This window comes from Coloeus monedula, assembly GCF_965178545.1.
Source record: "Coloeus monedula genome assembly, chromosome: 3".
NCBI lineage: Eukaryota > Metazoa > Chordata > Aves > Passeriformes > Corvidae > Coloeus > Coloeus monedula.
Window position 1 is genome coordinate 57525323 of NC_138783.1, and position 27472 is coordinate 57552794.

The 27472-nt window shown below is 40.1% G+C and overlaps 1 protein-coding gene across 3 annotated transcripts in view; it reads left to right on the forward strand.

Moving 5' to 3' along the window:
• EPSTI1 (epithelial stromal interaction 1) overlaps positions 1-27472 on the forward strand; it is a 55490-nt gene that overhangs the window by 19389 nt on the left and 8629 nt on the right. For 2 of the 3 annotated variants that reach the window (XR_014226280.1, XM_082278206.1), the window contains exons 6-10: positions 3427-3500; positions 15635-15728; positions 18930-19013; positions 21733-21806; positions 23748-23845. Coding sequence is in view for 2 of the 3 variants with exons in the window: in XM_082278206.1 (XP_082134332.1) it covers positions 3427-3500; positions 15635-15728; positions 18930-19013; positions 21733-21806; positions 23748-23835 (414 nt within the window). In the remaining variant the exon portion in view is untranslated. The other variant, XM_082278207.1, reaches the window with a different exon arrangement.

Sequence of the window (27472 nt, forward strand, 5' to 3'; positions counted from 1 at the left end):
TTTTACAGAGAAAAGCAGCATCCACTTTCCCATTATCTTTGTGAACAAGAGAAAACTGTGCGTCTGCCAAAACAGTACCTAAATATGGAAGGTCTGCCTTACCATCTGTACGAGTCCACCTGCCTGTCTCTGTCATTCTTTAATTAACCATGGGGTTATTAGGTGCTGGAATAGCAGTGCTATTGGCATCTACCTTGTCTCTCTCCAGCTCCCAGAGAAAGGAAAGATTTTTCATTCTGTTCTCCACAGGACCACCTTGTCTGAACAAATACTCAAGTCTCCCATGCACTTCATGACAGGCAGCTTGTCTTGGGACTTCTGTGGTTTGTTCATGGCATAACCGTGGGCTGAATGAGTTTGGGTATTCAAAGCTGATCATCTCTGAGTGCTCACAAGCAGCTGATATGTGGCTTCTTGTTTTTTAAACTTTTCTCATTTGTGCTGTAGGTAAAATTGGATGACTTCAGTGCACTGGATATTTCTGTTTCCTGTCACTGAATTTCTATTGCTGTTACTCTGCCTTTAGCCTTGCCTTGTATAGTTTAGGTCTTGACTGAATATTAGAAGATTCAAACAATTTGAAGTGAAAAGGCTAAGAGTAATTCTATTGCATACAACTTTTTTGTCTCTTACATTATATAGTAAACAGCCCTGCCATCTTCAGTAACCATCTTATTTAGGATAAGCTGTAATTTCATTTTATTCTTTATCAGATCACGTGCTCTTTAATTTGACTGTGTTAATCAGCATGAATGGCCTTTTTTTCAGTAATTTATTAAAAGTGGGCACTTTGCAGACCTTCTGCTAACATTTTTCAATGTGTTTACCTTCAATATCACAGCTGTTCCTCTCCTGGCTTTTTGAACATGGTGCCAAATGTGGAGTGCTTGGCAATGTCTATTGAAAGACTGTCATTAGTTAGAGAACGTCCCCATCTTGTCACCTGTCACTTGTATGCATCCAAGGGTAAACTTCAGCAGAGTGCAAACTAGTTACACCAGCCACAAGTAATTTCAAGATGCTGGAGTTTTCTTCAGGTACCATTATGTTGGCAGAATAGTTGTAGGATATTCCCTTATATTTTCAGCTAGTGGGAGACAGGTTGCTACTGAGGATTTGTATTTATCAAAGTTAATATCACTGTTTTCTAGATGTCCTAGGGTAAACTTCCAGAGTAAAAATTCGTCACACCAGCCACAAGTGAGTCATTTCAAGATGCTGGAGTTTTCTTCAGGTACCATTCTAGTGGTAGAATAGCTGTAGGATATTCCCTTATTTTTTCAGGTAGTGGGAGACAGGGTTGCTACTAATATTTGTATTTATCAAAGTTAATATCACTGTTCCCTAGCTAGGAGCTAGACAACAAGTCCTGTGAGCTTTGGATTTTTTGGGAACTTTTTGAATTTTTTTTTTTTTTTTTTTTTGAACTTTCGGGAGCCTTGCAATGTGATGGTGGATCCCACATCCACTGCTTTTTCAGAGGTGAAGGCATCAGCTTGCGGTATTGGGCAGTGTTGGGGAAAAGCCTAGGAGCTATGGCTGGTGTCTTGAGGGTATCAGCATCACCTTTGACAATAACAGAAGCCATAAGATTTCATTTCCTTTGCCTCTTTCCTTTCTTTCCTTGTAAATTGTAAAGCTGCACAAATGAATGGGAGTTTTTTTAGCCTAAAACATCATCTGTGTCTAGGTTAGGAGCAAACGATATATCCCCTGAACACTCTAAATTCACCCATACTGTGTAGGGGTGCTCCTTACTACAGTTTCATTAAATTTTTAAATTGCATCAGTATGTCATACATACATACATACATTCTGTCACTGTCTCTGCATGTCAAATGACTGAACAGGACATCTTATTCAGAGATTCGCCTTCTTCCTTTTGTTTACTTCCCACTGCCTTTTTCCAAATAACAGCTTCTAAGTCTTTTGCCTTCCAGCAGTTTATATCATCACACAACATAGTGACTCTTTTCCTATCTGCAGACATCTGAAAGGATTTTTTTCTTAATCCAGGGCATGTGAAGGAGGGATTTGCACTTGTTTTGCAAATCTCTTTCAGACAGTCATTCTTTATCCAATTAAAAAATACGCATCCTGAAATAGCTAAAAGCAAAGTAATTGAGTAACTGCCAGTGGAATTGTAATTTTTCTGAAATGTTTTTGATAGCAGGACAGGAAGAAGATTATGAAGCTGGGGTTTCAGCCCTCTTCTTGACACCCCTTACCCCCTTACACATTTTCCCCTCCTCGTTCTCCCTGTCCTCTGATCAGGCACAGCGTTCTCTCCCTGATTTGGGGCTCTGGCCAAAGGGGCCATTTTCACCTACACTTCCTTTCTCATCTCTGCAAGGTTTTGTCTGAAATTTCCAGGGCACTTCGTTCAGAGCAATGTCTGGTTGCTGGGTTACGAGCAATTACCTTTTTTCATTTTGAGGATGGGCAATGAGCAGAGCGACAGTCCGAGGCTGTATTGTGCTCCGCATGCGACTTGTGATCACTGCCTGGGAGCTCTTACTGGAGCATCCCCCCACCACCTGCAGTGTGGGAGCTCAAAATATAGTAGGCTGAAATCTCAGGTTGGAACTTCTAATTTGTGCTTTTCATACACTGAACTGCCTTTTAATTGCTCTTCCCACTGGACCTAACTGCAACCTGTGAGCCAAAAAAAAAATTTGGCTGGCCTCGTTTTCACTGGAATTTAGCTTGAACTGCATATTGCTGTTGCAGCAATTTGTCTAGTTTTTGCTTTATTTCAATGTTTTATTCTATTTGAATTTAGGGTTTGGTCAGGTTAGATGATACTTCCATTGGAAATTATGTGCAATTTTATATTAAAGGACTTAATCATTTGTGTGGTATCCAGATTTACAGAGGAATTTTATGTGTCAAGGGTTTGGTTGACTCTTGCACCAGATATGGTGTCTGAGGCAGAAAAATGCTGGTTAAATAGAAATGTCTCCCACTTTTCATCCTCCTTAGAATGTATTCAACTGACCAGTACCTAATGCTCCTGCAGGTCAGATCTGTGAGCTAAGTGTACTCACATCACTGCACTGTCAGTGCCACAGGACTATCATCTGCTTTGGTGCAGTGGCTTGGGTCTTCTACCTTCTTGCAAGGACCAAGGTTGCATCAGTTGCACCCCAAGATGCAGGACTGTGACATGACAGCTGTGAAGACTCACAAGGCCGTTTGGGTAGATGGGTACTAGGACCACTATGCCATTTTCTATTTTGAACAGGTCTCTTGACTAGGAGATGTTTGTTCATGAGTGAATACCTTTAAATTTGAAATTGGGTCACTTCTGTACCCAACTGCTATAGATCTTTTAAAAATCAAAATATTGAAATATTGGAATTGAAATGATGTTTGTTTCTGGTTTATTGGAAACCTCAAGATGTTTTCCTGTTTTTAATGCTGTAGGCAGAGAGACTTGAAGCTAAAAAAAGACAAGAAGAAATGCAAAGAAGAAAAGTGTTTCTTGAAGATCAAAAGTAGTAAGTAAAATTTGAAACTTACTACCTAAAATTCTGTATCTACTTGTCCTTCTGTTTTGTTTGTTTGGGTTTTTAGTTGTTATTTAATATAATTTATTTGTTTTCATTTTTTTCCTGGTTTGGGGCTCAGGAAGGATTTGGCTTCTGTTGCTATTTTTTTCAATTTTTTGACTTGAAACTTTTGACTTCAGGACAATGGGCAAAACTGAACCACAGGAGATTCCTACTGAACATCAAGAGACACTGTTTTACTCTGAGAGTGGCTGAACATGAGTACAGGTTACCCAGGCAGGTTGTGGATTCTCCATCCTTGGAGATATTCAAAAGTTCTGGGCAGCTGTCTTAAGGTCACCCTGCTTGAGCAGAGGGTAAGACAAGATGACATCCAGATTTCATGGATGATTTTATGATTCTGTGAAATATTCAAGCCTCTTCCACACCTTATCCTGTGAGAAATTTTGTTCTGTAGACCCCTCTTAGCCTACTAAAACATACACTTTGAAATGAAAGTTGTGAATTATAAAATGACTTTGTGCTTTCGTTCTCTAACTGAATCAATATGTAATCATTCAATCCAAGACTAATTATCAAAACAGAATCTAAATTACACCTCCACCCATTTATTTTGTTGATTAGTAAAGAAGTCTAACCCACAAATAAATAATGAGGACTTTCTCTATTTAGCATAGTCCTACTTAAATGTGAAGATCTGTTGTAAAGACCTATTTCCCAAGAATACCTCCTTAATATCAGATTTAGATACGGCCTAAGTCCTGATATAATTAATTCCATTGGCAGTGAAGTTCCTGCCTTGCCCATTCACTCTACCCTATTCATTTTTTTTTTAACTGATCCAAACTGATTCTATCACATAATTAACACACAATACTACTTAGTCACCTTTACCTTTTTTATCTTTGGCTTCTGAAATTACTCACCTGTATTCTTAGCCTGATTGATTGCTTTTTCCTCCTCTGTGACCTTTAAAGGAGTCACTTTTGTCCCATGCTAGTGGCTCCAGTTCCTTCATCATGTGCCCAGACTCTGTTCTCTAATGTACAGACATTTTAGAGCTTCCTCACTGATTTCAGCTTTTCTTGTATTTTTCCTTTTGTTTCTTTCCATTTGGCTTTAGGCACAGCTCTTTCCCTTAATATGTTGCCAGTATTTGTCTCTAGGTATTGGTGTTTGGCTTGCTGTTTATCCTGGTGTGGATGTCTATACACACACACATATCTTGATTCCTCGGGAATTCTGAAAACTGCACAACTTCAGATCTCTGCCTGTTTCTGACAGACTAGACACTTTGATTCTCTTTGAGTCCAAATCAACAAGAGACACATCAGATCTTTGCAGTGCAAGGTCCTCAGTTATGGGCCTTGCTTTTCCTCGGGGGATTGTCAAGGTTCTTGTCTTCCCATTTAATCTGATTTTTTATCTTAAGGCCTATTCAGTTATGAACAGACACATACCTCTTCCTTTCTGTCACCTTCCCTGTCTGTACCTTTTTTTTGCTTAGGGTGAAATGAATTCTGCTGTCAGTGCTCTTTTCCATTAAAAGTAAGTTTGGTTTTGTCAAAAGCAGGCCCAAACCCTCTGAAACACAGGAAAAGAGGAAATGGCCACAAGTGAAAAATTTCTTCACCCAAAGGGTGTCCAAGCATCGGAACAGGCAGCCCAGGGAAGTAAGCGGTTGAGTCACCATCCCTGGTGGTATTTAAAAACATGTAGATAGGATGCTTAAGGAAATGGTTTAGTGCTGGACTTGGCAGTGCTGGGTTAATGGTTGGGCTTTTCCAACACAACTGATTCTATGTGGGCAGCCAGATAGTCCCCAGGTGGTGCAGAAGCTCTGGCTGCCTGGGCACTGGCTGACAGCTGTTCTGTTCACAGGTTAAAAAAAGCCTTGTGAGCATTCAGCTGGTGTCATCTCTGATGCAACTGAAAGTGAAGATGAGGTGATCACTGGAGTAGCTCAAGGTCTATTGCTTGAGTTTATGTTTAACTACCAGAACATTATTTGTATGTACTATGTATTGAACCTACACCAGGGAGGCCCTGTAGATACTACACTACACCTGGAGGAAGTGAGCCGGAAACCTACCTCCAGTGAATGAAATTTTGGTTAAGCAAAGCCCTGGCATGCTGCAGTGTTAAGGCAACTTGACCATCCAGGAGCCACTCTGTCAGTCACTCTCACACCACCTGAGCTGGGACTGAGGCCCCTTCACAGTCACACCCACCACACTCACACAGTCACACCAGGTTCAACCTCAGGTTTCCCACTGAAGAGTCTCAGATGTCCAGATACTTAAAATAATTTAATCATGGTGCAATAACTAAATAACAAAATAGCAGCTTGAGCTGGTGCTTCCAAGGAGGGACCCTGAACAAAGGAACCCCTGGGATTCTATCCTCTCACAGTCTAAGCAGAGGGAAGTCTGGGCGTCATTGGCTCCTGTCGTGTCTCCCAATGTCCATTCCCCTGGCCAGGTCACAGGTCCCCGGGCCCTTTGTTATGCAAAAATGGTCTGCAGTTCATGGTCCTTTGCCTGGGGCTCAAGCTCCAGCCCCCCAGCGCTCAACCTGCAGCTGGACACCGAGCTACCTGTGCAGAATGTATTCCTCAACAGACACAGTGACACTACTGCCTTCCCTGCTCTGATGGAATTCTCTGGTGGGCACAGGAAGAGGAGGGTGTACCACTGGATGTTGTTGAGGATGCATTGCTAAGACACGTTGGCATTAAGGAGCACAGCATCCAAGAGTAACAAAAAGCTTCTGAGTGACATTTCAGATTTTGTGAAGTAACTCCACTGAACTACTGCTGGTTATTAGCAGCACATTCGCATAGAAGTGCTTGGTATTTAAAGATGTGCTTTTGCCTACCATGCAAAAATGAGTGACTTATTACTTCCCTTCTCTAAGACCCTTCGTCTAGAGGCAAAGAGAACAAATATGAGGTTGTGCCCCTTTCCTCACTCTCTCTGCTGGAGTATTTTGATCTCCTCTGCTTGCTGGGAACGGGGGAAAGAAAGGTCATGAGCTGCATATAAAGCAGTGACCTCTGCAAAGTCATGGCCTATAGAGCCATTTCAAAAGATAAGCTCCCTTGTTAGTCTGTCCTCTGTAAGATCTGTAGCTGCAACATCACAATTTTCCTGAGGAGATCAATGCCTACCAGCAGTCTCATTAACTGGGAAACCTTTTAAAATTGATCACCACCTCCAGCTGTATCAGCCTCCAAGGGGTACAGCCCAATGAGTATGTCTTCTTCATGAAGTGCCGCTTCTATTTGATAAGGAAAAGCACTTAAGATTCTCATGTCATTAACATGCTCTGACAATAAAGTATGATGCTGCCCAGAATTTCGTTTTTCTGATTAAATTCCTGTCACTATTAAAAACAAGAACTTCTCACTCAAATCCCTTGTCAAAGGGTCTAACATGAAGTGAGTGCTAAAAAGAAAGATTGTCTGTAACCTTTTGTGCTGTCTACAGAATATAGTTACTTCCTATCTCTTGAAAGCCTTGTTAGCTTCTTTGTGTACAACAGGTCCTTGAAAGTCAGCTATATCTGTTGCCACAGTTGCTTGAATATGTGTTTGTGTCATGTGAGAATGTAGTCTAGACAGGCATGCAGAGTGCAATGAAAAAGTCTGCAAACCTCACAATTTTGGCATCAGCCCCTCCTCTGACCCCAGTGGATTCAGGCTTTGTTCAGTGACTAAAATAGAAAAAACTCACAAGGTGTCTCCTGAAGTAGCTGTGTATTAAAAGTCTTAAGAGCACACAGGAGCAGATTTTGGGGTGGAGAAGTTACTGCTTAGCAGGAATTGCTATAGTTTGTGGTAACAGAGGAGGAGCACATGAGGGATTTGTTGGTGACAGAGTTGATGTGGTTCTGTCCCTGCTGATGCCAGATTTAGAAAATGGGGAGTATGTGTTGACTTTTTACAAGAAACTACTTACACATGAAATGGAGTCCTTCCTTCTGAGTCATGGTATCCTGGATGCATTTTGCATAATTGCCCTGGTTGTGTTTCTGTCAGAGTGCATTAAAAGGTATTGGAGGCTCGTGTAGTCCGTACTTTGCAATTGCTAATCCATGTGAAGGAAGAACTGAGAGCCCATCTTTCCAAAAGGAAACAAAGAACAGGACTTTTCAGGACATCCCTCTTTATTTAGTATACCACAGTTGTCATTTAAACAGTAATGAGGATGGCTATATCATGACTGGCTGTTTTCAGAGGCTTGCTGTACAGGCTGTGTGAATCTGTGTCTGAGCTGTAGGGTGTCTTACCATACAGTTTTAGCCCAGATCTCTAGTTAGACGCTTTTACTAAATTTGGATTTGTAAACTGTAGTGTTGGATGTGGTCCACTGTTTTTCTAATAGCCATCTACCTGTTTATGTAATGGAAAAAGCAGACTAAAAAACCGGGTTACTTTCTAATAGTACATGATGACTGTTGTATCACTTCATCCTTCCCTTTGCTACATATTCATGCCTCTGTTTTTGTGAAGGTTGTATTCCTGTAAAAATTCCTGGCACTGCTGTACTCGGGTACATGTGCACATTCAATATATTCTGCTCAGAATTTGGAGCTGGAAACAGAATTTGCCAGAGTGTCTCTGAGTGCATATTCCAAACACAATGCAGGAGGTTCACCAAACCAAGCTGATATACACTTGCCTGCCAAGGCAGTTTTCTCAAAAGTCATAAAATGCAGGAGAATAAAACCTGAATCAAAACAGAATTTTTATTTATTTATCAATTTTTACAGGATAAATGCTAGTGTCCTTGCCAGTTTTCAGTCCCTTATGATGTGTGGTTCAAACAGCAGGCTGGCAACAAATTTTCCCCACAGAAGTGCAAATGTAAACCTGACCAGACTTTTAATACAGGTTGCTGAAGAGAATGAAAGAGGGCTCGCACAAAAAGCATTTGCAGCCTTGAGAATCCTTTGTTTGCTTCTTTTCACCACAACTGTCTTCGTTTTGTTCATTTGCTCCTGATTATTTTAAGCGTTGTCAATTATTTAGCTAACAGGCAGAAAACTAGGCTTTTATAGACATCCAAAGGGACTCTCTTGAGTGTAATAATGAAGGCATTTTATTGAACGCCTGTGAGGTTGCTTTCTAATTGTGCGCATTAATCTGCCCATGCAAGCTGGCTGAAAATATAGAAGCAGATTGCCCATGCAGATGGAGCACACAGAATGGAATGCAATAGACTTATACAAAACTGCATTTTCCTTAAAACTGGATTTATGCTTATTACTTCAGACAATAAATGAAACTTACATCTAAAATAGCATCCAGGAATACTGGATGACTTGGTGGGAGGAACGAATAGCCTGGCTGTGTTATTTCATCCAGTCAGGGAAACAAAAAAAGCAGGTGGGTTGACAGGATAGATTCGTTTTGGGTGTGGGTAGCAAATGATGAAAATAATTCTGCTGAGAAAGTTGGGGTTTTTTTTAAGCAACCTATTTTTTTAATTTCTTGAAGCTTAATACCTAAGATGAACTAGTGCCTCATTTTTTGTTCTTATCCCCAAATTCAGGAACAGATGCTCAAGAAATTGCAAACAAGAAATCCTACTAGCCAAGTTAGCAGTGTTTGATAACTATCATTAGGTTTGTCCAAGTCATCTGTACTATGATCTTGCATTACTGCCAGTGAAGTCTGTGAATACTGTATTAAGCTTGGTATGTGGCTATTGGGAAGATTTCTGTTGGAAAGCAGTGGACTAAATATCCAGAGGATGTCCTTTCTTTCTAGTAAAGGGCAGAGGAGCCATCAACATAATACATGAATTTGATGTGTTAATAATTTCATGTAATTTTTTACCATATAGCTTCCAACGAAAGATGACTCACCCACCTACACACACCCCAGAAATGAACATTAGTTCACTCTGGCAGTTTTGCACATGGCTGATGTTTATTATTTATTCTTACCCGAAAAGTGGACTCTGTCCTGCAGCTCAGGGTAAGAACTGAGGTACAAGAGAACCGGGATCCATGTGGAGTTGAAAGCATGTTTGTTGCTAGCAGAGATGTTTTCACTACCTTGCTCCTTGTCATGGTCCAGCTGTGGGAAACAGGGCAGTTGCTTGTAGCCTTCTGATCTTATTTATACCATGTAAACTTCTGGCTGTGGTACATCTCTGCAAAGAGGAAGGGATGTGAGAGGAAATGTGTAACTGTGAACTAGCAAAAGCTGTGGATCTTTGGTGGGATTATTTTCACAAATGGTAGGTATCATTGGCCCCCCAGCTTCATTCTCACTTTTATTAGTTATTTTCAGTAGTGAAAGCCCCAACTACACTTCCCTTTGGAGTCTCTTTCTCCATCTTCCAACAAAGAAAGTGTTGGAAACCTTCTTCTCTTTTAACATTTGGATTTGTTAGGCCATATGTCGGAGGAGCAGCAGTGGTCGCAGTACCAGCCAGCCTATCTTGTGGGTCACAGCAAATGTCTGACCAAGATGCACATGGCAATGCACAAGGCAGAGCCCTCACTGAGGAAGGAACAAGGCATCAGTGAGAACACACCCACCATGGACTTTACTGAGATGAAGGGCAGCATTTCTTCGGGGTAGGCTTTGGTAGTGTTATGCAACTGATCTTAATTTCTGCAAAAATTGAGGAAGTTATTATGCTTAGCCAGTTGAATATGTAGAAGTGGGAAGAAATTGTAGATATGCTTGCTGATGCTGCAAAAAGATGTCTTTTTGAATGAAATTCGGGGTTGGGTTTTTTGTTGTTGGATTGTTTTTCTTTTTTGAGAGGGCGAGTCCTACTATTTTTAAAAATTATCATGAATCTTCTGGGTAGATGTGTGAAACTAACATTAGATATGCATTATGCATAGTTCTCAGTTTTTCAGCTGAATTGGAAGAAAATGGTGAAATGTCACTTTAGCATTGCTTACAGGCAATTAATTTGGAAGCTGATGTGTCCATGTCATTCAGCACCAAAAGCTTCTTCTGTGGTCTTAGTGATCATTCAAGTTGTCTCCTCTTTGCAATAACTGTAATGATTTACCTGCCTTGAAGTTCTTTATTTTGATTTTTTTATTCCTGTTTTTGAATGACTCTTAGCATAGTTGTGGATGTTCGTTAGAGCAGAATTGTAATGGTGGAGATCCTGCAGCTTGAGAAAACAAGAAGTTCAGGAGCTGTGTTGTTTTTAGCAGTAGTAAGAATTGGCCATTATATTTTACAAATTGTCATGAGAAATAAATAGATTTATGATATATACAAAAGTATTGTGCTGCCTTTTTTTTTTTTCCCCCAAATGTACTGGTATAAAAGCCAATATATTTTCAGTATACTGGCATTTCAATATCCATCAATTAAAGCAAAAGAATTAACTGCCACTGGTTCCATTGGGAAGAACTAATGAAGATTACAAGAAGCCCTTTTAATTAATGCATTTTTGATGTTAAGTCTGTAAAACAGACTTAAAGCCAAGAACTTCATGTGTAGGCAGAAAAATTATTTTCTCTATGTCTTCATTCTGAAAGGAATACAGTCACAAATGAAAAGCGTAGCAAGTGGTGCTGTGTGACTCCTGGACGAAGGAAGATGCTGGGTCCTGAGTCCATATCCTCCTTCATGTCCCTAAGGATGAATCCTTTCAAGGACTTTTTTTTCCTTGTAGATGTGACAGTAGTTAAAACCAAATGACACACAATATTGAAGAGCTTACTCTGCAGAGGATTTTAGAGCTTGGATCTTGCAATGAGATTGTTGTAGGTCTTCAGATCTTTAGCAGCTACATTCTGGAGTCAACTGTGGACATTCTGCTCTCAGCTGTCAGGGCTGGAGATCCTGTTGGAGCATGTGAGCTCCTACACAGGCCAGAGGAACCGAGGCTCACTCTGGCTTTTATAACCATCCCCTTGTCTCACTCTGGTGGGAATGTGGGCAGCATTTAGTCCCAAACAGTAAGAAATGCTTGTGGGTTTACAAGTAGCTTGTGAGTGCAGGGTGCCCAAATGACACCATTCTCAATGGAACAGCTAGCAAATTCATGTTCCTGCACTTTACATATACTTGTTGAGCTTCAAATAAATGGTTTTGCATAGCAGCTTTTAATAAAGGGCTCTGCCTGAAGAGTAGTTGTGGCATGTAAAGCCGTATATCCAAGGACCCACAGAAAACATCTGCAACATTGCCTGGTTTCCACTGTCATGCACCACCCCTCCTAGCACATTACTCAATGATCCTGGCAGCAGAGCTAGTATTTTCCTATGACAGCTCTTAAGAGTTATTCAGAGCCCATGTGAGAAATGAGACAACTCTTAAAAAGATTAATTTATTGAAAACAGAAAAAAATTGAAAAATTACAGAAATCAGAAAAATATAAAAATTTGGGATCCTATGGCTCGGTAGATGGTATGCCCCAGGAGCGCAGGGATTTGAGATCTTCTGGCTGATACAGCACTAGACCTCAGGTAGAGAAAAAAACTTGCAGTGCTGGGTTGACTTAAAAAAATTACTAAAAGCCCCTTAAAAGGGGTAAGGCTTTTAATGCCCAGCACCGATGTCTCCCACAGCTAGTCAGGAGGGAGCAAGAGGGGAAGAGGGAAGAGAGAAGAGAGCCCGCCTCTCGGCTTCGTCCTTTGTATAGTTTTTGCTCCGCCCCCAATCCGCCCACAGCCCGCCCACAGCCTGCCCCTTCCGTCCAAGGCGATTGGTGCTTTCCCTTTGATGGATCACCTCTGTCCACCAATGGCTCATCGTTGTCCGGGGGGTGGTAGTAGTTGAGATAAGGAGAATACAATACCTTCATTAAAATTCAGGTATTCAGGTTGCCATGGAACTTGCCTGCAGAGTAATGGCTCTGCAGCTAGAAATAGCTGCTGGCTATTAAGACTGGGTGGGGGGGGTTTGGCCTTGGAATCAAAATGCAAGTGAAACACCTACAAAAAGTATTAAAATACATCCAACACACCTCAGAACACTTGTAAAAGTATACAGTAAACACAGGAAAGGTAACTCTTATGGTGTACCAGTGGTTTGTAGCTTGAAAAGGGGCAAGTTTGTGATTTTTAACTGGGAAAATTTTAACTGGGAAGGGTGCAACTCTATTAATAAATTTTAAACAAATAGAAACACTGATAATGGAATTGGATTTTTGTACCTGGGCTGATGGGTTAATTGTAACATTCAATTTAAAAATAATTAACTCAAAATTAATTATTTAAAGCACTTAGTATGCAAAGACCAAGCACAAATAGGGATTTCATGTATGACAGCCCAAATCCGGTATTGTGCTTCAGTCCCCCACCTCTGCATCTGTACTGATAAATTAAACACTGTCAATCACTGTCACTTCTGAGGCCAACAGGCCTAAGAGTGCCCGCTTCCATTGCTAGAAAGCTTTTTTACCTTCCAGAATGGGGTGGTAGCATCTAAAATGCCTGTTGGGAGTTGTGGCTGATATTCATTCCTGGACAGAAGCCAGGAGTTATTTGGGAAAGTGCTGTCTGGGAGAAGTCAAAACTGTTCCAGGAGTAGTTACTGCACTGATGGCTGAGTTCCCATGCTAAGAGTAGTGCTTGGTGCTATTAAACATACCAGTATGGGAGAAGGCTGTTTTTAATTAGCAGAGCAAAAGGTTTTTCTCAATGGTGTAATGGGAAACAGGCCTACCAAGACATAATACCCTCATGAGATCACTTTAACCAGAGCATCAGTGGCTCTCTTGTCTTCAGACTGATGCTTAGGGTAGTCAGAACTCAGGTTAGCAGCCTGTTAGGAGGGAACCTTCTTCTTGGTTAGTCAAAATCTCTTATCTCCTTTTGCCTAGCTATATTTGAAGGGTATCAGAATTCTTCTGTATTCAAATACAGTTTTTCATCTCATGCTTTTCTTTCCTTAATGTTACTTAGTTTAGAGGAGCACATTTTATTAGCATTTTTGATTAGCCCTTGAAGTTTAAGCAAGTGAATGAGATGTTGTTCCAACTGTCTGACTGTGTATTGATATGCTGATTTCCTTCTGGAGATAGTACTTTCCTTTCCAGAGCGTTAACTGAACTGTCATCTCACTGAATTCTCCCTTTCCACGCAGACTGCTTTAAGCTGTGCTCTGCATTGTTATGACTGAAGGTTTAGTATTATGAAAAATACCATTCAGACATTCAGTCTGGCAACCCTAGGTGCACTGCTGGGTTACCATAGAGATGACATACAACAGATTAACATATATAAGATCTGACTTAACTTTGATCAGAAAACTCAGAAACCTGAGTCCCTTTCTTGTAATAGGAACACTTCGTTAATGTATTACTTAATTTGGTGAACTCAGGTGTTTCTCTATTCAAAGGCAGTGTGCAGTCTTGCTGATGAACTTTATTTGCTTCCACTCTCATAATCGTCTTTTCTGATACTAAAACTGAGTAAGCTTTTCACCTATCAGTGTGCTGATCTGGGAAATTCAGTGGCCTCCACCACATTTTTTATGCAAATAATGAGAAGTTCCACATACTCCATGTCATTCTCTTGCCATCCATAAGGAATTAGGGCATGTAGACACAGCCCCAAGTTGCCACATATTTTTTCGCAGAGCTTCAACCTTCTCAAATATACTCCAGATTTTCTGTAGGAGTTCTTAGTCTTTCTGGTGTAGAAATAAATTGTTATTTGATCAGTTTTAGCATAGGTAGAGAAACACAAAATCTGCAATTTAAATCTTTGAGTTCCCAAAATTATTCTGTGCAACCTTACCTCATCTTTCATGGAAAAAATTCGAGTGCTTAACACTTGTATAAGAAGACTATTAATTTGTTCAACCTTTATATACAGGTACCTTGCAGATCAGGGAAAACAGTGTTTCATTTGGTTCTTTCTTTATTGTGCATTGGCTGAGGTCTGTTAACTGCCCAGGTAATAGAGGAAAGGGAGTGAACTGGGAACGGTGAGACTTTAAAAGCCTGACTTGCTTGAGCAAGTATTTTGTACCTGAAGTGCTAACATAGTTTTTATTGTGTAGAGTAGCAGAGAAGAACTTGTGGGTTCTTGTTCTTTTTCCCAGCTTCTCCTCAATATACCACTCCTCACTGACCAGCAGGACATTTTTCCAATGAAGTATTTACTCACAGTTTTAGATCATGGAGTGAAATATAAAAACACACTTGGTAGTCTGTTCAGCTATTAATCATAATCACTCTTCAGCAGCCAAGGCTTTCTCTCCACGTTTAAGTCTTTGGTAGTGGCATCTTCTCCTACACAGAACTAACTGGTTGCCCTGTTAGAAGAGTAAATCTTTGTGTTCAATATCACTTGAAGCACTCTTTCTGCTCTCACTTCAGTGCCTTCATGTTTTCCAAAGCTGTACACAGGAATAAAATTGCCTCTTTCCTCTAACTCTGTTTCTTTGAGTGAGAAAATACTTCAATATATGTGCCTGGGACTGCAGGTTAAGAAACTGATTCCTCATCACAGCACACAAACTCCCATTCTCTCTTTTTGTTTGTGACCTAGTTTAATTGTACTTGGTTGAAACTGTAAGCAAAGTAATGCTACTTCGAAATTCTGGGTTTATTAGGGATGCAGTTGGAAAAAGAAAATTGCCCTAACCAGAATAAGAAATGAAAATGTTGTGCATTAACTAAAGACAAGCAATTTTTTCAACGGTACAAAATGCTTGAAAGCCTTTCTGCTTGATAAAGTAATTTGTTGTAAGGCTGCATTGTATTAACTGTGAAGGAAAATTCCTGAAAATAATCTTTTAAAGTACTTAGCTGAGATTTATAGATCTCATAGAAGGATTTGCAGCAATTCAGTGAAGCAGTTGCATCCTCATGAAGTCCAGTGGTATGTGAGTCTGTATTATAGGAGCTTTACCATGAGGAAAGCATAGCAACTCTACACCCCAAATATGCAAATGACCTTAATTGTTTGCTTAAAAAATCATCCCAGCAAATGTCTTATCTACAGTATAGGTTCTGTATCCTCTGTCCCATTTGTCTGTTTCCATAACCTTTTTTTTCTACCTGTGATGTTTTTCAGCAGACACGTGATAAAATGTCTAGGCTAGATTCCAAGGGTGGAATAAAAAGCTGTGTTTATTTTTATGGAAGCACTAACAATTCTATTTGGATTGAATTTCTTCATAGCAAAACCAATGAATTATTGAGCAGATTGGACATGGGCTTGCCAAAGAGTGATTCCTGTCAGACTGCTAGTCCTGGCCCAGAATCTACAGCATGGGTAAGCAAAACCATGGCATGTGCTGTATTGTCTATCAGCTTTCCAGGTGCTGTCAGTAGTGTAATGTTAGAATATCCTAATTGAGCTTAATTGCTAAGACATAACTCAGTGAGTACCAAGGAGCCTTTCTGGGTGAATGAGACTGCTTACATTGTCTCCTACACAGTGGCAGGGTATTCTGCATAGTAGAGGACTGCTCACAGTCCGCTATCACTTTCTGATAAATGAGAACTAGATTTATATTCTAAGGTCAGATGAAAATCTTAAGTATGCCCTGTACCCATCCACTGGTGGTAAGCTTTCATGAAAGCTCAATTAGTTCATGTCAGCAGATGCTTTACTGCATTAAAAATCCAGTCAAAAGAGAAGCTTGTTTCTCACTGCATCCTAAAAGTGATTCCATACACTGCTTGGGGTCTTTGTCCCAGTTAGAATGAGTCTGCTAAGTATCAGTGTAATTAGGAAATAGATAAAGTATTGCTTCAATGTCATTATTCTAATTGGCTCTAAGAGGCTTTTTCACATACAATTAGTCTCTTCATGTCTAAACCAAGCTTTCCAACTAATGTAAAAACTTTCAGTGAGGAATATTAACCCTGAGAGAGAAGTATTTCCCCTGCAGGGAGGTTTGTAATTGGGGAAGGACAGAGAACAGGGAGCCAAGTGGACAGAAATTAACATTGAAGCAACTCAGCAGAAGTTTGCAATTTCTGATCTGGGCAGCCCTCTGTTGTATACAGCCTTGAGCACCAACTGTTGGGTAACAGGAAGGGAAGATTTGCCTCCATATTTCCTCAGATGCCTTAGAAATAAATGGGCAAGAATCCTCCCTTTATAGAAATTGCTGCCAACAGGATATATGTATTGCCTCTAGGATCTCTTCCTGGTTTTCATTGCATGAAAAGGGAAGGTGATATTGAAAATAGGTTCCATTCCCCTTTAATTCTTCAGAATACCTTGTGTCTCTGAAAATCCTAAAGACATTTTAGCAAATGTGGGCAGATATATAGCTAGAAAGTGCCAATTTCTGCCCGGCACTGCTGGACAGAAGGTCAATTGCAGGAGAGTGGCTTTCAGACTGTATTTTGTAGTTCCGGATGAACAACCAAGATGAAGGACTATGGAAAGGGAGAAAAGATGTCTTGAAACCACTTCTACCTCCCTCTTGAAGCATCCAACACTCCAAACAGTAGGGAGCTTGCTTTGGTTGGGAAGGCCTTGCTCTGCAGCCTTCATACGATGTGAGAGTTGAACTGTGAAGACAAGTGAGCTCATGTCCCCACAACTGACTTGGATTTCAGCATTCTGGTGTGCTGTTTTCATATCCATATGGAAGTGGGTGGATGGCTGAAAGAACACCGAACTCTTTCAGTTGTACAGGTCCTACTTTTAGCCTTGGCCTACTTCTCCTGCCTATGTGTGGCTTTCTCATTCCATGTTTTGACAGGTTTCTCAATAGGTTATGCTGAATTACATCCCATAGTTCATCTTTCACTTTGCTAGTGTCCAAGCGGATAAAATACACCATTTATCTGTACTGTTCTTTAATACTAGCTGACATTATACCTGTCTTTTGTGTGCCTGCATTTCTGTAGCTTTGTGAATCAAATAATTACTTGTTTATAATGCATCAATGCAGCTAGCAAAGTCTTCCCAGCTTGGATGAGGTCCAGTCTATAGGCATGGACACAGCCTGTCCTCTGTGCAAGGAATCTGAAGCACATAACCAGTGAGTTCTTACCTAGATAAACTTGGCATAGCACCAAAATGCTAAACCAGTGGGAAAACTAGGACTCTAATTTGGATGTTACCTTGAACGTGTCCTTTGTCTGGAGTAATTAAAAGATTCAGGAACAATGTATTTGAAATAGTGAAGTGTGATAAGCTTAGGACATGCCTGACATGAATGCTAAAAGGGGGAATATACACACATGTATGTGATTTTTGAAAATTTTAAATTCTTGTTCTCAAAACAGTTTGGGACAATGTGATGCAGATCAAAGTTTTTTCCCTCACATCATTTCTTGGATAGTGATACTAATTTAGCACACCTATGTCAACTATCCTTGCCAAATGTTACTTCACGTCCGTGAACAAATTTGACTTCTTTTGAGTGACTCCGTCATTGATGACTTTTTTGGCCTGCTTATTTAATCAAGCTCATAATTAATTTTAATCCTGTCTTTCAAAGTGTGACCAATCCTGTGTAGATTTTTATTGTCTTCCAAGTTGATTAACATACTCTCCACACAGTTCTCCAAGCTATTACAGAGAGTAATGAATAATATCGGACCCAGAATGAGTCTCCCTGGGCACATGTAAGAACTTCTCCCAGCTCAAAACTGAGCTATTAATAATTGCTTTCTCTATTCAGTCTTTTTAGCAAATTATGTGCCTGTTGTTTTAATGGTGTCATTCTGCACGCATATATCAAGTTTTGGGAATATTCTGTAGACCTGTAACAAATTCCTCATTGAAGTCAAATCTGCACAATTCTTGTAGTAAATTGTACTGGCTCATTTTCTAGTGTGCTACACTATGCCCCTGCTCAAAGACTTTACAGTAGAAGTTCCAGTGTAGAATAGCCTAAGGATCCTCAAAGACCCTAATTGTAGGTTGGCTTTTTGCAAACAATTACAACTTGTGAAAGACCAGGGCTAGTTATTGTAATGAAAATCTATTGCACAGTTATTAAATTATTCATGATGTGCAGTTCAGATTTTCAGTTGTCTTGATGCCTCACAAATAGCAGCAGTTTTGAACTCTCCTATTGCCCTACCTCCACAAATAATCCTGTGTTCCCCTTCATTACAAGGCCTCCATTCTGCTTTTTTATCTTGGTAATATTTTCATTATTTTTCTTTCCTCCCAGAATACCCCATCTCACTATCATATATCCCGACTGTGTTTTCTGACTGCTCAGGATGTCTTCATGGTTGTCACTGGGACACAGAATAGCACTTGCTGTGACTACCTGGGTGTGATGTGCAGGTGGACATTCAACCAAACCGAATGACTGAGAGGATTTAGGCCTCTTCTCACTTAAATTCTAGTCTTGAGGCTAATCTGTTTCTTCAGTAACTGGAATCATTCAACCATTTGTGTTTGTTAATCACCCATATAACAATTTGAGAATAAGGTTTGGGAGTTTGGCCCTCCTCTCACCACACCAGTATGCTTTTATTTTCTGCTGAACAATAGAAAAGAAGCCATGCTTATAAGCAAGCTCTTCGAGAGGATGAAAACAGAAGATTAGAGGAAATGAAGCAAGAACAACAGAGGAAGGTAATTATACATTAACAGTTTGCATATTGTATCATTTTTGCATGCTGTGAAACCAATTAAATACATTGATTACTTGTAGCCTATGCACAGAGCTTCTCTTTAGCAAAAGTGATTCAGTCACTGTTTTCAAATACTGTGAGAGAGATGAATCAAGCTGTAAAATTTGAACAGGGGCAGGACAATTATCTTTGGAGTTCAAGGCTGTTTGCATCTGGAAAATGAGCTCCTTTTCACCTCTCCATTTGAATAATTGTGTAGAAGGTTTCTTGACCACGGCAACTGATTTCATAGGCTAAGAAAACCAGTTCACTCTCTTGCAGGCGGAAGTCATCTTGCTGAGAAATTAAGGGTGATCTTTCTGAATTGTCTCTTTCTAAAGAATTGAGGGCCATGGGCTCTGCATTTTCAAATGGAATGTGGAAATGTTCAGATTTGCTGTTAATTACAGTATACTTCTCTGTGCCCTTGTTCACTAGCTAGCTAAAGAATTTTGAATTGTCTTAAAAGTAGGCATGCTGGAACTGCAACTTTGAACTCCATAGTCTGCATATGCATCATGCATTGCCTGAAATGTGTAGTCCCTCTGGTATAGATTTGGGTACCATATCCACATAAAGTTCATCTACCAAAGGTGATGGCACGGTGCGAAGTTACCTGTCTTGGCTCCAGGTTTGACTGTGAAAGCACAGGGAGGGCAGCACTTGAAAATCTAGCAAATCATGTGAAAACATATGAGCAAGTGCTGAGCCACTTGCTGTGCCTCTGCTGTCAGTAACATCCAAATTAATGTTAAGCTACTTCCCCAGTAGAGAATTTTAGCACAACAAATTCCATCCACTGAGATTCTTCTAGAGCTGGAGAAGTTACTCATCCCTTCTCATGGATATTTTTCTTTACATGTTGGTGATGTGTCCTCATTTCATAGTATTTTAACAACTATGACACTGGGAAAAAAAGGTGGAGGCTCTTAACTGCTATCCCATCAGGTGTAGGCTTATTCCCAGAACCTATACAGAGGAAAAGTTTTTGAAAGACAGTCTGGATGGGCATAAGGGTGGTACCTGTTGTAGTCTGTACATGGATCCTTCCAAAGAGAAAATAACTACAGATGTAAATTAGCACGCCCCTAATTCATGGGTTTGGTTTAAGGGACTTGTGTGGAGCTGTAGACCCTTTAGTGATTTCCACGAGTTGCTAAGGAGGTGTTGGCTGCTTCAAAGGCTGCTCTTCTTTGCTATGTGGTTCCAAGTTCTACTTGCCTTCACAGTTGCTGCTACCTATTGTGCAGAGTAATGCACTACTTACAAACCTACTGTAAATAATGTGTATTTTAAGGGCTCCAATAATTGTCCCTCAGATATATGTTGGCTCGTTTCTACTTCAAACTAATATTTATTAAAGTAATTGTGAATTCTGTCTTGTGTGTACCTCCTAGCACAGTGTAGCTATAAAATGTGTAGGTATTGTCAGTTCCCTTTTTTCTTCAGAACAGGTTTTAGTATGTACTGCTTGATTTAGAAATTTTCAGTTCACTTTGAACACTGCATCATATACACACAGTATATTTCAGAACATTACTCCAAGAGAGGAGTCGGCATATTGGAAAGTCAGATACTGAGTTTTAATTTTCAGGTTGAATAGTTATTTAAAATAGTGAAAATTGAGGTTGGCTTTTTTATTTCTTAATCCTGTTTCTTCTTTTAGGGCTAGGCAAATATTGATACACAACACATTCTCAGTTATTGATTTTCTCCATACATTTATTGCATAGTTTTTACTTAATGTTCCACTTAAATTGATTTAAAAAAAAAAATCTTGTTCCACTCAGTTATTGAAGCTTTTATCTAACCACATCATTTTATTTTAGTTTCTATTCCTACTGCTGTGCAGTTGCTATGGAAAATATGAAAGATGGGTCTGTTCCTATCCCTTCTTCCTTGCCCTGCAAGCCTAATTTCCTTTGCAGAAGGATCTGCAACTTCAGTTCTTGGGTGTGTTGCAGACAGCAAGAGCTAGACAAGCACACATACAGATCAGAGTCATACAAACTGTGTTTCCTTCACAGTTCTGGCTAAAATTGCATGAGCAAACTCTCCTCTGAAAAGAATTCCCTTTGACACTGTTTATATACCTTAATACTATGTAAGGGTGGTACTCTGCTGCAATGCTAAGAGCTTGTATATGTTTCCACCACACCAACAAGTACCATTTGCCCTCCTCACCCTGATGGGAACCCTAGGGAGCTGGAGGTGACACACCACACCACATGCCCCAGATCTCATCTTCTCCTTGCACTCCATAGAGGCAGGAGGAGAAGGACATGTCTCCTTCTTACCCTGTGGGCATGACAGCTGTGTCTGCTCCTGACTTTGGCTGTTTTCCCCCTTGGACCCACCAGGAAATTCAAACCTGTGTGTTGGGACAAGGGGAAGCAGACTGGTGTCTGGCATACCCCCTTAAATGTAGGACTTCAAATGTCTGAATCCTGTAACTTCCCTTTTTTAAGGCACAAACAAAAATCATCCACATGCTGAACAGAAAAAACAGCTCAGTTTTTAACATAGTGCTGTCACATAAATAAAATGCTGCTGAGAGAAGTTCTGGCTCTAACTGAGGCTAAAATCATGTGGAATTAATAGGGTTGCAACATAAGTATGTTAATTAAAAGTAAGTTTGTTTGTTTGTTTATTTGTTTGGTTTTCACTTCTATCATTGCCAGGCTGAATTAATGGATTTTAAACAAAAGCAGGAAGAGGAAATCAGAACAAGAGCACATCAAAAGGAACAGAGGAGGTATGATGCAAAAAATGCAGAATACACTCAAATTGAATTCCCACCTGGAAAGGATCTCAAAATTGCAGGCACTCATGCTTTAGAAGACTATTGCAATGAGGATCCCTGACCTCATCTCTGGTTTAGTTTTGCTTTCAAATGAGCCACTAATATCCATCATTACAACTGCTCACTGTAATGCAGTATGACCCAGAGTGCCTTTCTCACTTTATTTATCCTATCAGCATAGGATACAGCATAAACTATTAATAGTTTCATGGATGACTACTAGCGCAGTAGCTTCAGCTGGGACACAGTTTATCTGTGTATCTATATATGAATCTACATATCTACATATGTATGTATGTGTCCATCTATGTATCTATTTCATTTTTATTTATTTTAGAATGGTCCACTTTGTCCATGCCACATCTTGTGGTTGACTGTCTCTGAGGTTAGCAGACAGAGCTAAACATGGGATTTGATATCGATTCAGATGGAACCTGCAGTGCAGCAAGGCCTTCTGCAGCTGCATTTCTTTGCACCCCAGGCTGTGCCCTACTGCTGTGACCTCTCTGTGCTCAACAGATCTCATCTTCCACTTCTGTCACTTTAACTGACTTTTCATTATCCTGAAGCACTGCTTTATTCTCAGCTTTGTTTTCTCTTGGTAAAAAAAAACAATGCTCAGGCTCAAAAGTAAAAACACCATTTGTTTCTTTTTTTTATATCATTACGGAAATATAAAAAAAAAAATACCAGTGTAGGGAACCACTCTTCAGACTGCTTTCTTTTCTTTTTTTTTCTCTCGCAAGGACATTGAAATAATCACCCATGGAAGTTAATGAAGGATTTTTCATTCAGTCCATCTCATATCCCTAGACAGAAATAACTCAGTATTTTGCTTTTTTTCTCATTCTTACCAACACCATGTAAAACATTAAAACCGCAGTCATGTCTAAGCATGTGCCTCAGTCCTAAGCAGTAATTGAGGGGGAAAAGAAACAGTTTTCCAAAGAATCATAGAATTATAGAATTATTTGGATTGGAAAGGACCTTAAAGATCATCTAGTTCCAACCTCCCTGACAGGGGCAGGGACACCTCCCACTAGACCAGGTTGCTCAGGGCCCCATCCAACCTGGCCTGGAACACTGCCACGGATGGGGCATCCACAACTTCTCTGGGTAACTTGTGCCAGTGCTTCAGCACCCTCATAGTGAGGAATTTCTTCCTAATATCCAATCTAAATCTACCCTCTTTTAGTCTAAAGCTATTCCCTGTTGCCCCTTCTCACTACATGCCCTTTTAAAAAGTCCCTCTCCGTCTCTCCTTAGGCCCACTTTAGGTACTGCTGTAAGGATACCCCAGAGACTTCTCTTCTCCAGGCTGAACAATCCCAATTTGAAAGTATTTAAAACAGATTGAGGAAAACTGTGTCTGTATTGGTTCATGCTTTCCAGATTGATAGAGCAGTGCAAGAAAATGACAGAATTTCAGAGCTGGATGGTAGAGAAAGTTGTCTGCTGCATAAATTGTCTCTATTAGTAACAAGCTTAAGTGGGTTTTTCCATTTTTATTAGGAAATCATTACTTCTAGAAACTTTCCTTGTGCACTGAGGGCTGAAAGATTGTCTAAAGTGAATGGTCAAATTAGATAACCTCCCTAAAATGGTGGGTAGTGGTACACAGGTCATCTTTCTATGGAGAATTTTGGTGCATTATACACAGTAGCCGAGGTGCACATTTTAATCACAACAGGCTGAGCACAGGATAAGGATGCATCTGGTGAATTGAACATTAAATCCACCTGATCTCATGCCCACCCATGGTTATGCAGCAGAGGCTTGTAAAATGTAGGAAGATGGGCACTGAACAGAGGGGAAAGGAAAGTCACTCACAGAATGTTAAATTTCAATAGTTTATGAACTTCAGTCATTGTTCATTTTTTATTGTACTTAAAGGGTAAATAATGCTTTCCTGGACCGACTCCAGAACAAAACACAACCTAATGACATCTACCAACCTGGATATACTGGACTACCTCAATAATGGCACCTTGGTAAGTTTTTTGGGTACAGAATATAGAAGCAACGAGATTGTTTAAGCGTTGAATTTTTCTCCAGACACTGTTGTGTGTCTCTATGTGTTTAGCCTGCCTGACAGAACTTGCAGCCCTGGCTGGCTGTCCTCAATACCTTTCAAGAAGAAATCCTGTCTAAAATATAAGCTGTTCAAATGGGAGGAGGGAGAAACAGCTGCTCTTGCAACAGAACTCAGTGGCCTTGCATGCAAGGTACTCACTGCAAGGAGCCATATTCAAGGTACTTCCTTAAGTTCAGAACAAGGATAGTGAAATCATTAGGGATTTTTTGAAGTCATTAAATGAAAGATGCTTGGATATGCTGTAAATATTTTAATATGATATTGAAGTTGGAGGGGAAAAATCCCATATCTGTATCTATATCTATATCTGTATCTATATCTATATCTGTGTCTATCTATGTATCTTCCCATGTATAGCTGTTCATTTTTCATCTATAGAAAATTATGACACAGAAGACCCAACTACATCTGATTTAAAATCAGTATTTTTAAGAATTCTTTGAAGAAAAGATATCTTGATCGTAGTCTATTAAACATCCATTCATTTTTTCAAATGTCCTAATGAGACATTAATGTGGCTGTTGTTTAGAATTGCACTTTTCAGTGTAAAGAAAAATAAAATTATATGTATTCCCCCATCATGGAAATTTTCCCTTAGGTTGAAATTCTATTGATGAAAGGACCTTAGTACAAAAATGGAAGAGTTAAGAAGACTAAGAAGAAAAATGATGAGAGTCTAAGAGAATTTAGTGTGTGTGACAGTGTAGAGAAAGATGTTGATGAGCTATAAAAGTTTGAATTGGATTAGTTGGTAAGGATGTGTAGGTTGGAAAGGGAATACCAGGAAGAGTTCGGTTCAAGCATCTCCAAAGTCAAGGCATAGTTAAAAACCAGATATTCTTGTTACTGGAATTTTCCATGTGCTGGAAGTGGGAAAAGGGTGTCTTCATCACTACAAGCTTTGGGCAAGCCCTGGGCTCAGGAACCTTGTACTGGTTCTTGGTCTTGGTGAGAGGAGACAGGGCATGCCAGCTTGACCTCCCATAAGGTCTGTGAGCAGATGTTAGCAGCTTTACTGATCTGAAACACGTGTCAGGCAGTCCAGAAGTGGATGGAGGCCAAGTTACAGATGTCCAGGCTAGTTAAAGAGTGTGAGTAAGAAAGCACAGGCCTGAGCCATCTCCTGAAGGACAGCATGACTGCAGATAGCAGAATTAGAGACTGCAGGCGGGAGAGAGCCACCTGGTACCCAGTGAAAGCACAAAAGGTAAAGTCTGCTGGATGGTACCTAGTTAACAAAGGCAACAAGGGCACTTTGTGTCTTTTGTCCCCATTTGTGTACTGTTCCCTGATAAACTCCAAAGGAAATGTGTGACACAGCCAAGATCCCCAATATCTAACTTGAGCATCTCCACCAAAGCACCTGCCTTCACCACTGGAAACCTTGCCATTGTCTGCAGAGGTGGCAGGGATTTGCCTTTTGCCAGCTGCACATGACCTTTTTCACAGGGCAAGTACTGGTACCACCAAATGAGTGTGCCAGCCCAGGCACAGTATTAGGAACAGGTGTGATGTATGCAGCCAATCCATGTGAGGGGTTTTTTTAATATATATTCAAAGAATGCATCAACTCAAATGCAATAAACCCCCATGCATAGAAGTGATAAATCTCCTGCTCTGTTATTTACTTAATGACTCCCAAGCAGCCTGCATTCTGTTGTGTAATGCTAGATCTACTTTTCCCTTATGTTATAACATGAGATTTGAAGACTAAACAGAGCAGGAAAAGATTAAACTATGAAAGAATATGTCATAATGGATAGGAATTAAAAAATGAGTGTTGGTAACATGTACAAGAAAGAAAAATAATGTCTCAAAAGATAGGCTGGAGGCAGCAATCTCAGTGTCTTTGATTATATCAAGATTCTTCTCCTTTCCCTTGGGATTTTAAACAAAAAGATCTGAACTCCAGGCAGGGCTTACAAGTCATGTAGTCTGCAGCCTGGCATTTTACATTACAAGGGAGCTAACTGAAACAGGTCAGACGATATACTAAGATTAAAACAAGTTAAAAAGGTTCCCAAAGTAAAGACCTGAAGGTAATTTTTGAGCCTGTTCCATCTGTGCAGTGGCACCAAAGAGGAAATATTTGTTCTCTTTCCCTCTTGGTTTTTTTTTTCCTGTTTGAACTCTTTACAGTCACAATGGCTTCACACTTAACAGAAACTGAACGTTGTGCTCTGTTGTTGATGTACCTACTCTCTTTTTCACTGTTAGTTCTATTAGCCTGGTTTCCTAAAGAAATGAAGTTTGTACGATCACGCTCTCTGTCTGCATGTAATAAGGTTTTCCAGCTGCTGGCCAATCTTAGCTGAATTTGAAAGGGATTATAAGCCTCCAAGATAATTAAATTTCTGTGTGTTTTGTGAAAAGCAGTGCCTAGCAGTCTCCTAGTAGGAGACAGTCTAAAACAGTGCTCACTCTGAAGGGTGGTGCATTCTCTGCGTTGTTTGACTGCAGCCCTCTGGCAGATCAGCGTGGGCACAGCTCCAGAGCAGCTGCAGCTCTGCCCTGATTTCCTTGGGGCAAGGGGATTCAGAAAGGGACATGGATATCACAGAAGACATGGAGAAAAGGGGAGGAAGCTGAATATATTGTGTGTGTCTGGGCAGAGGACAGGAGAGCTGTTACACTGTCCAATTGTCCCCTAAGCAATAGAAAATGAGTCTTCATTAATTCAAATGCCCTCCAGACATTTTGTGTTTTATTAGGAATATTTATAAGCTGTTATATCAAGAAGGATCTTCATGAATATAATTTTTTCTGCCATTTTGGTTATAAATTTCAGGGCACTCTCTGGGTGGCTATGTAGTTTCCTTTCTTAATGGGAAAACAACATAATGAAGTTCCACTTGTCTGTGAGCTACTGCACCCTTGAGAAAGCCCAAGTCTTGCTGTATGCTATCAAGAAAGTTTTAATGCCCTTTGCACTGCCTTTGTCTCTGACATAAGGATAAACCTTTTAGGGTAGGAGGATAAGAAAATAACCCTTGTCTTTTCAATATTGAAGTTAAAAAAATAAGATCATATCATGGAATGATAGAATTATTTGGGTTGGAAGCGACCTTAAAGATCATCCAGTTCCAACCCCCCTGCCATGGGCAGGGACACCTTCCACTAGACCAGGTTGCTCAAAGCTTCACCCAGCCTGGCCTTGAACACTTCCAGGGATGGGGCATCCACGACTTCTCTGGGCAACCTGTGACAGTGCCTCACCACCCTCACAATAAAGAATTTCTTCCTAATTTAATCATTACTCAGCTGGGACTTAGAACTGAGACAGTATTTGTTCACTGTTACAGCACAAAGGATCAGTAAAACAATTCTGTTATTACAAAAGAATAATTTTAAAACAGTTGCACATTTTTATATTTACTCCCTCATGAGATTTGCCCATATCCAAGTATGTAGGGATTTGCAGAGGCCAAAAGGTAATGCATGGCAAGCCTGTAACAAGAGACCTTGTTAATTTTTTGCATGGAAATGGGGCACTGTCAAGTACCCTTCTGTTTATTCTGTTAAT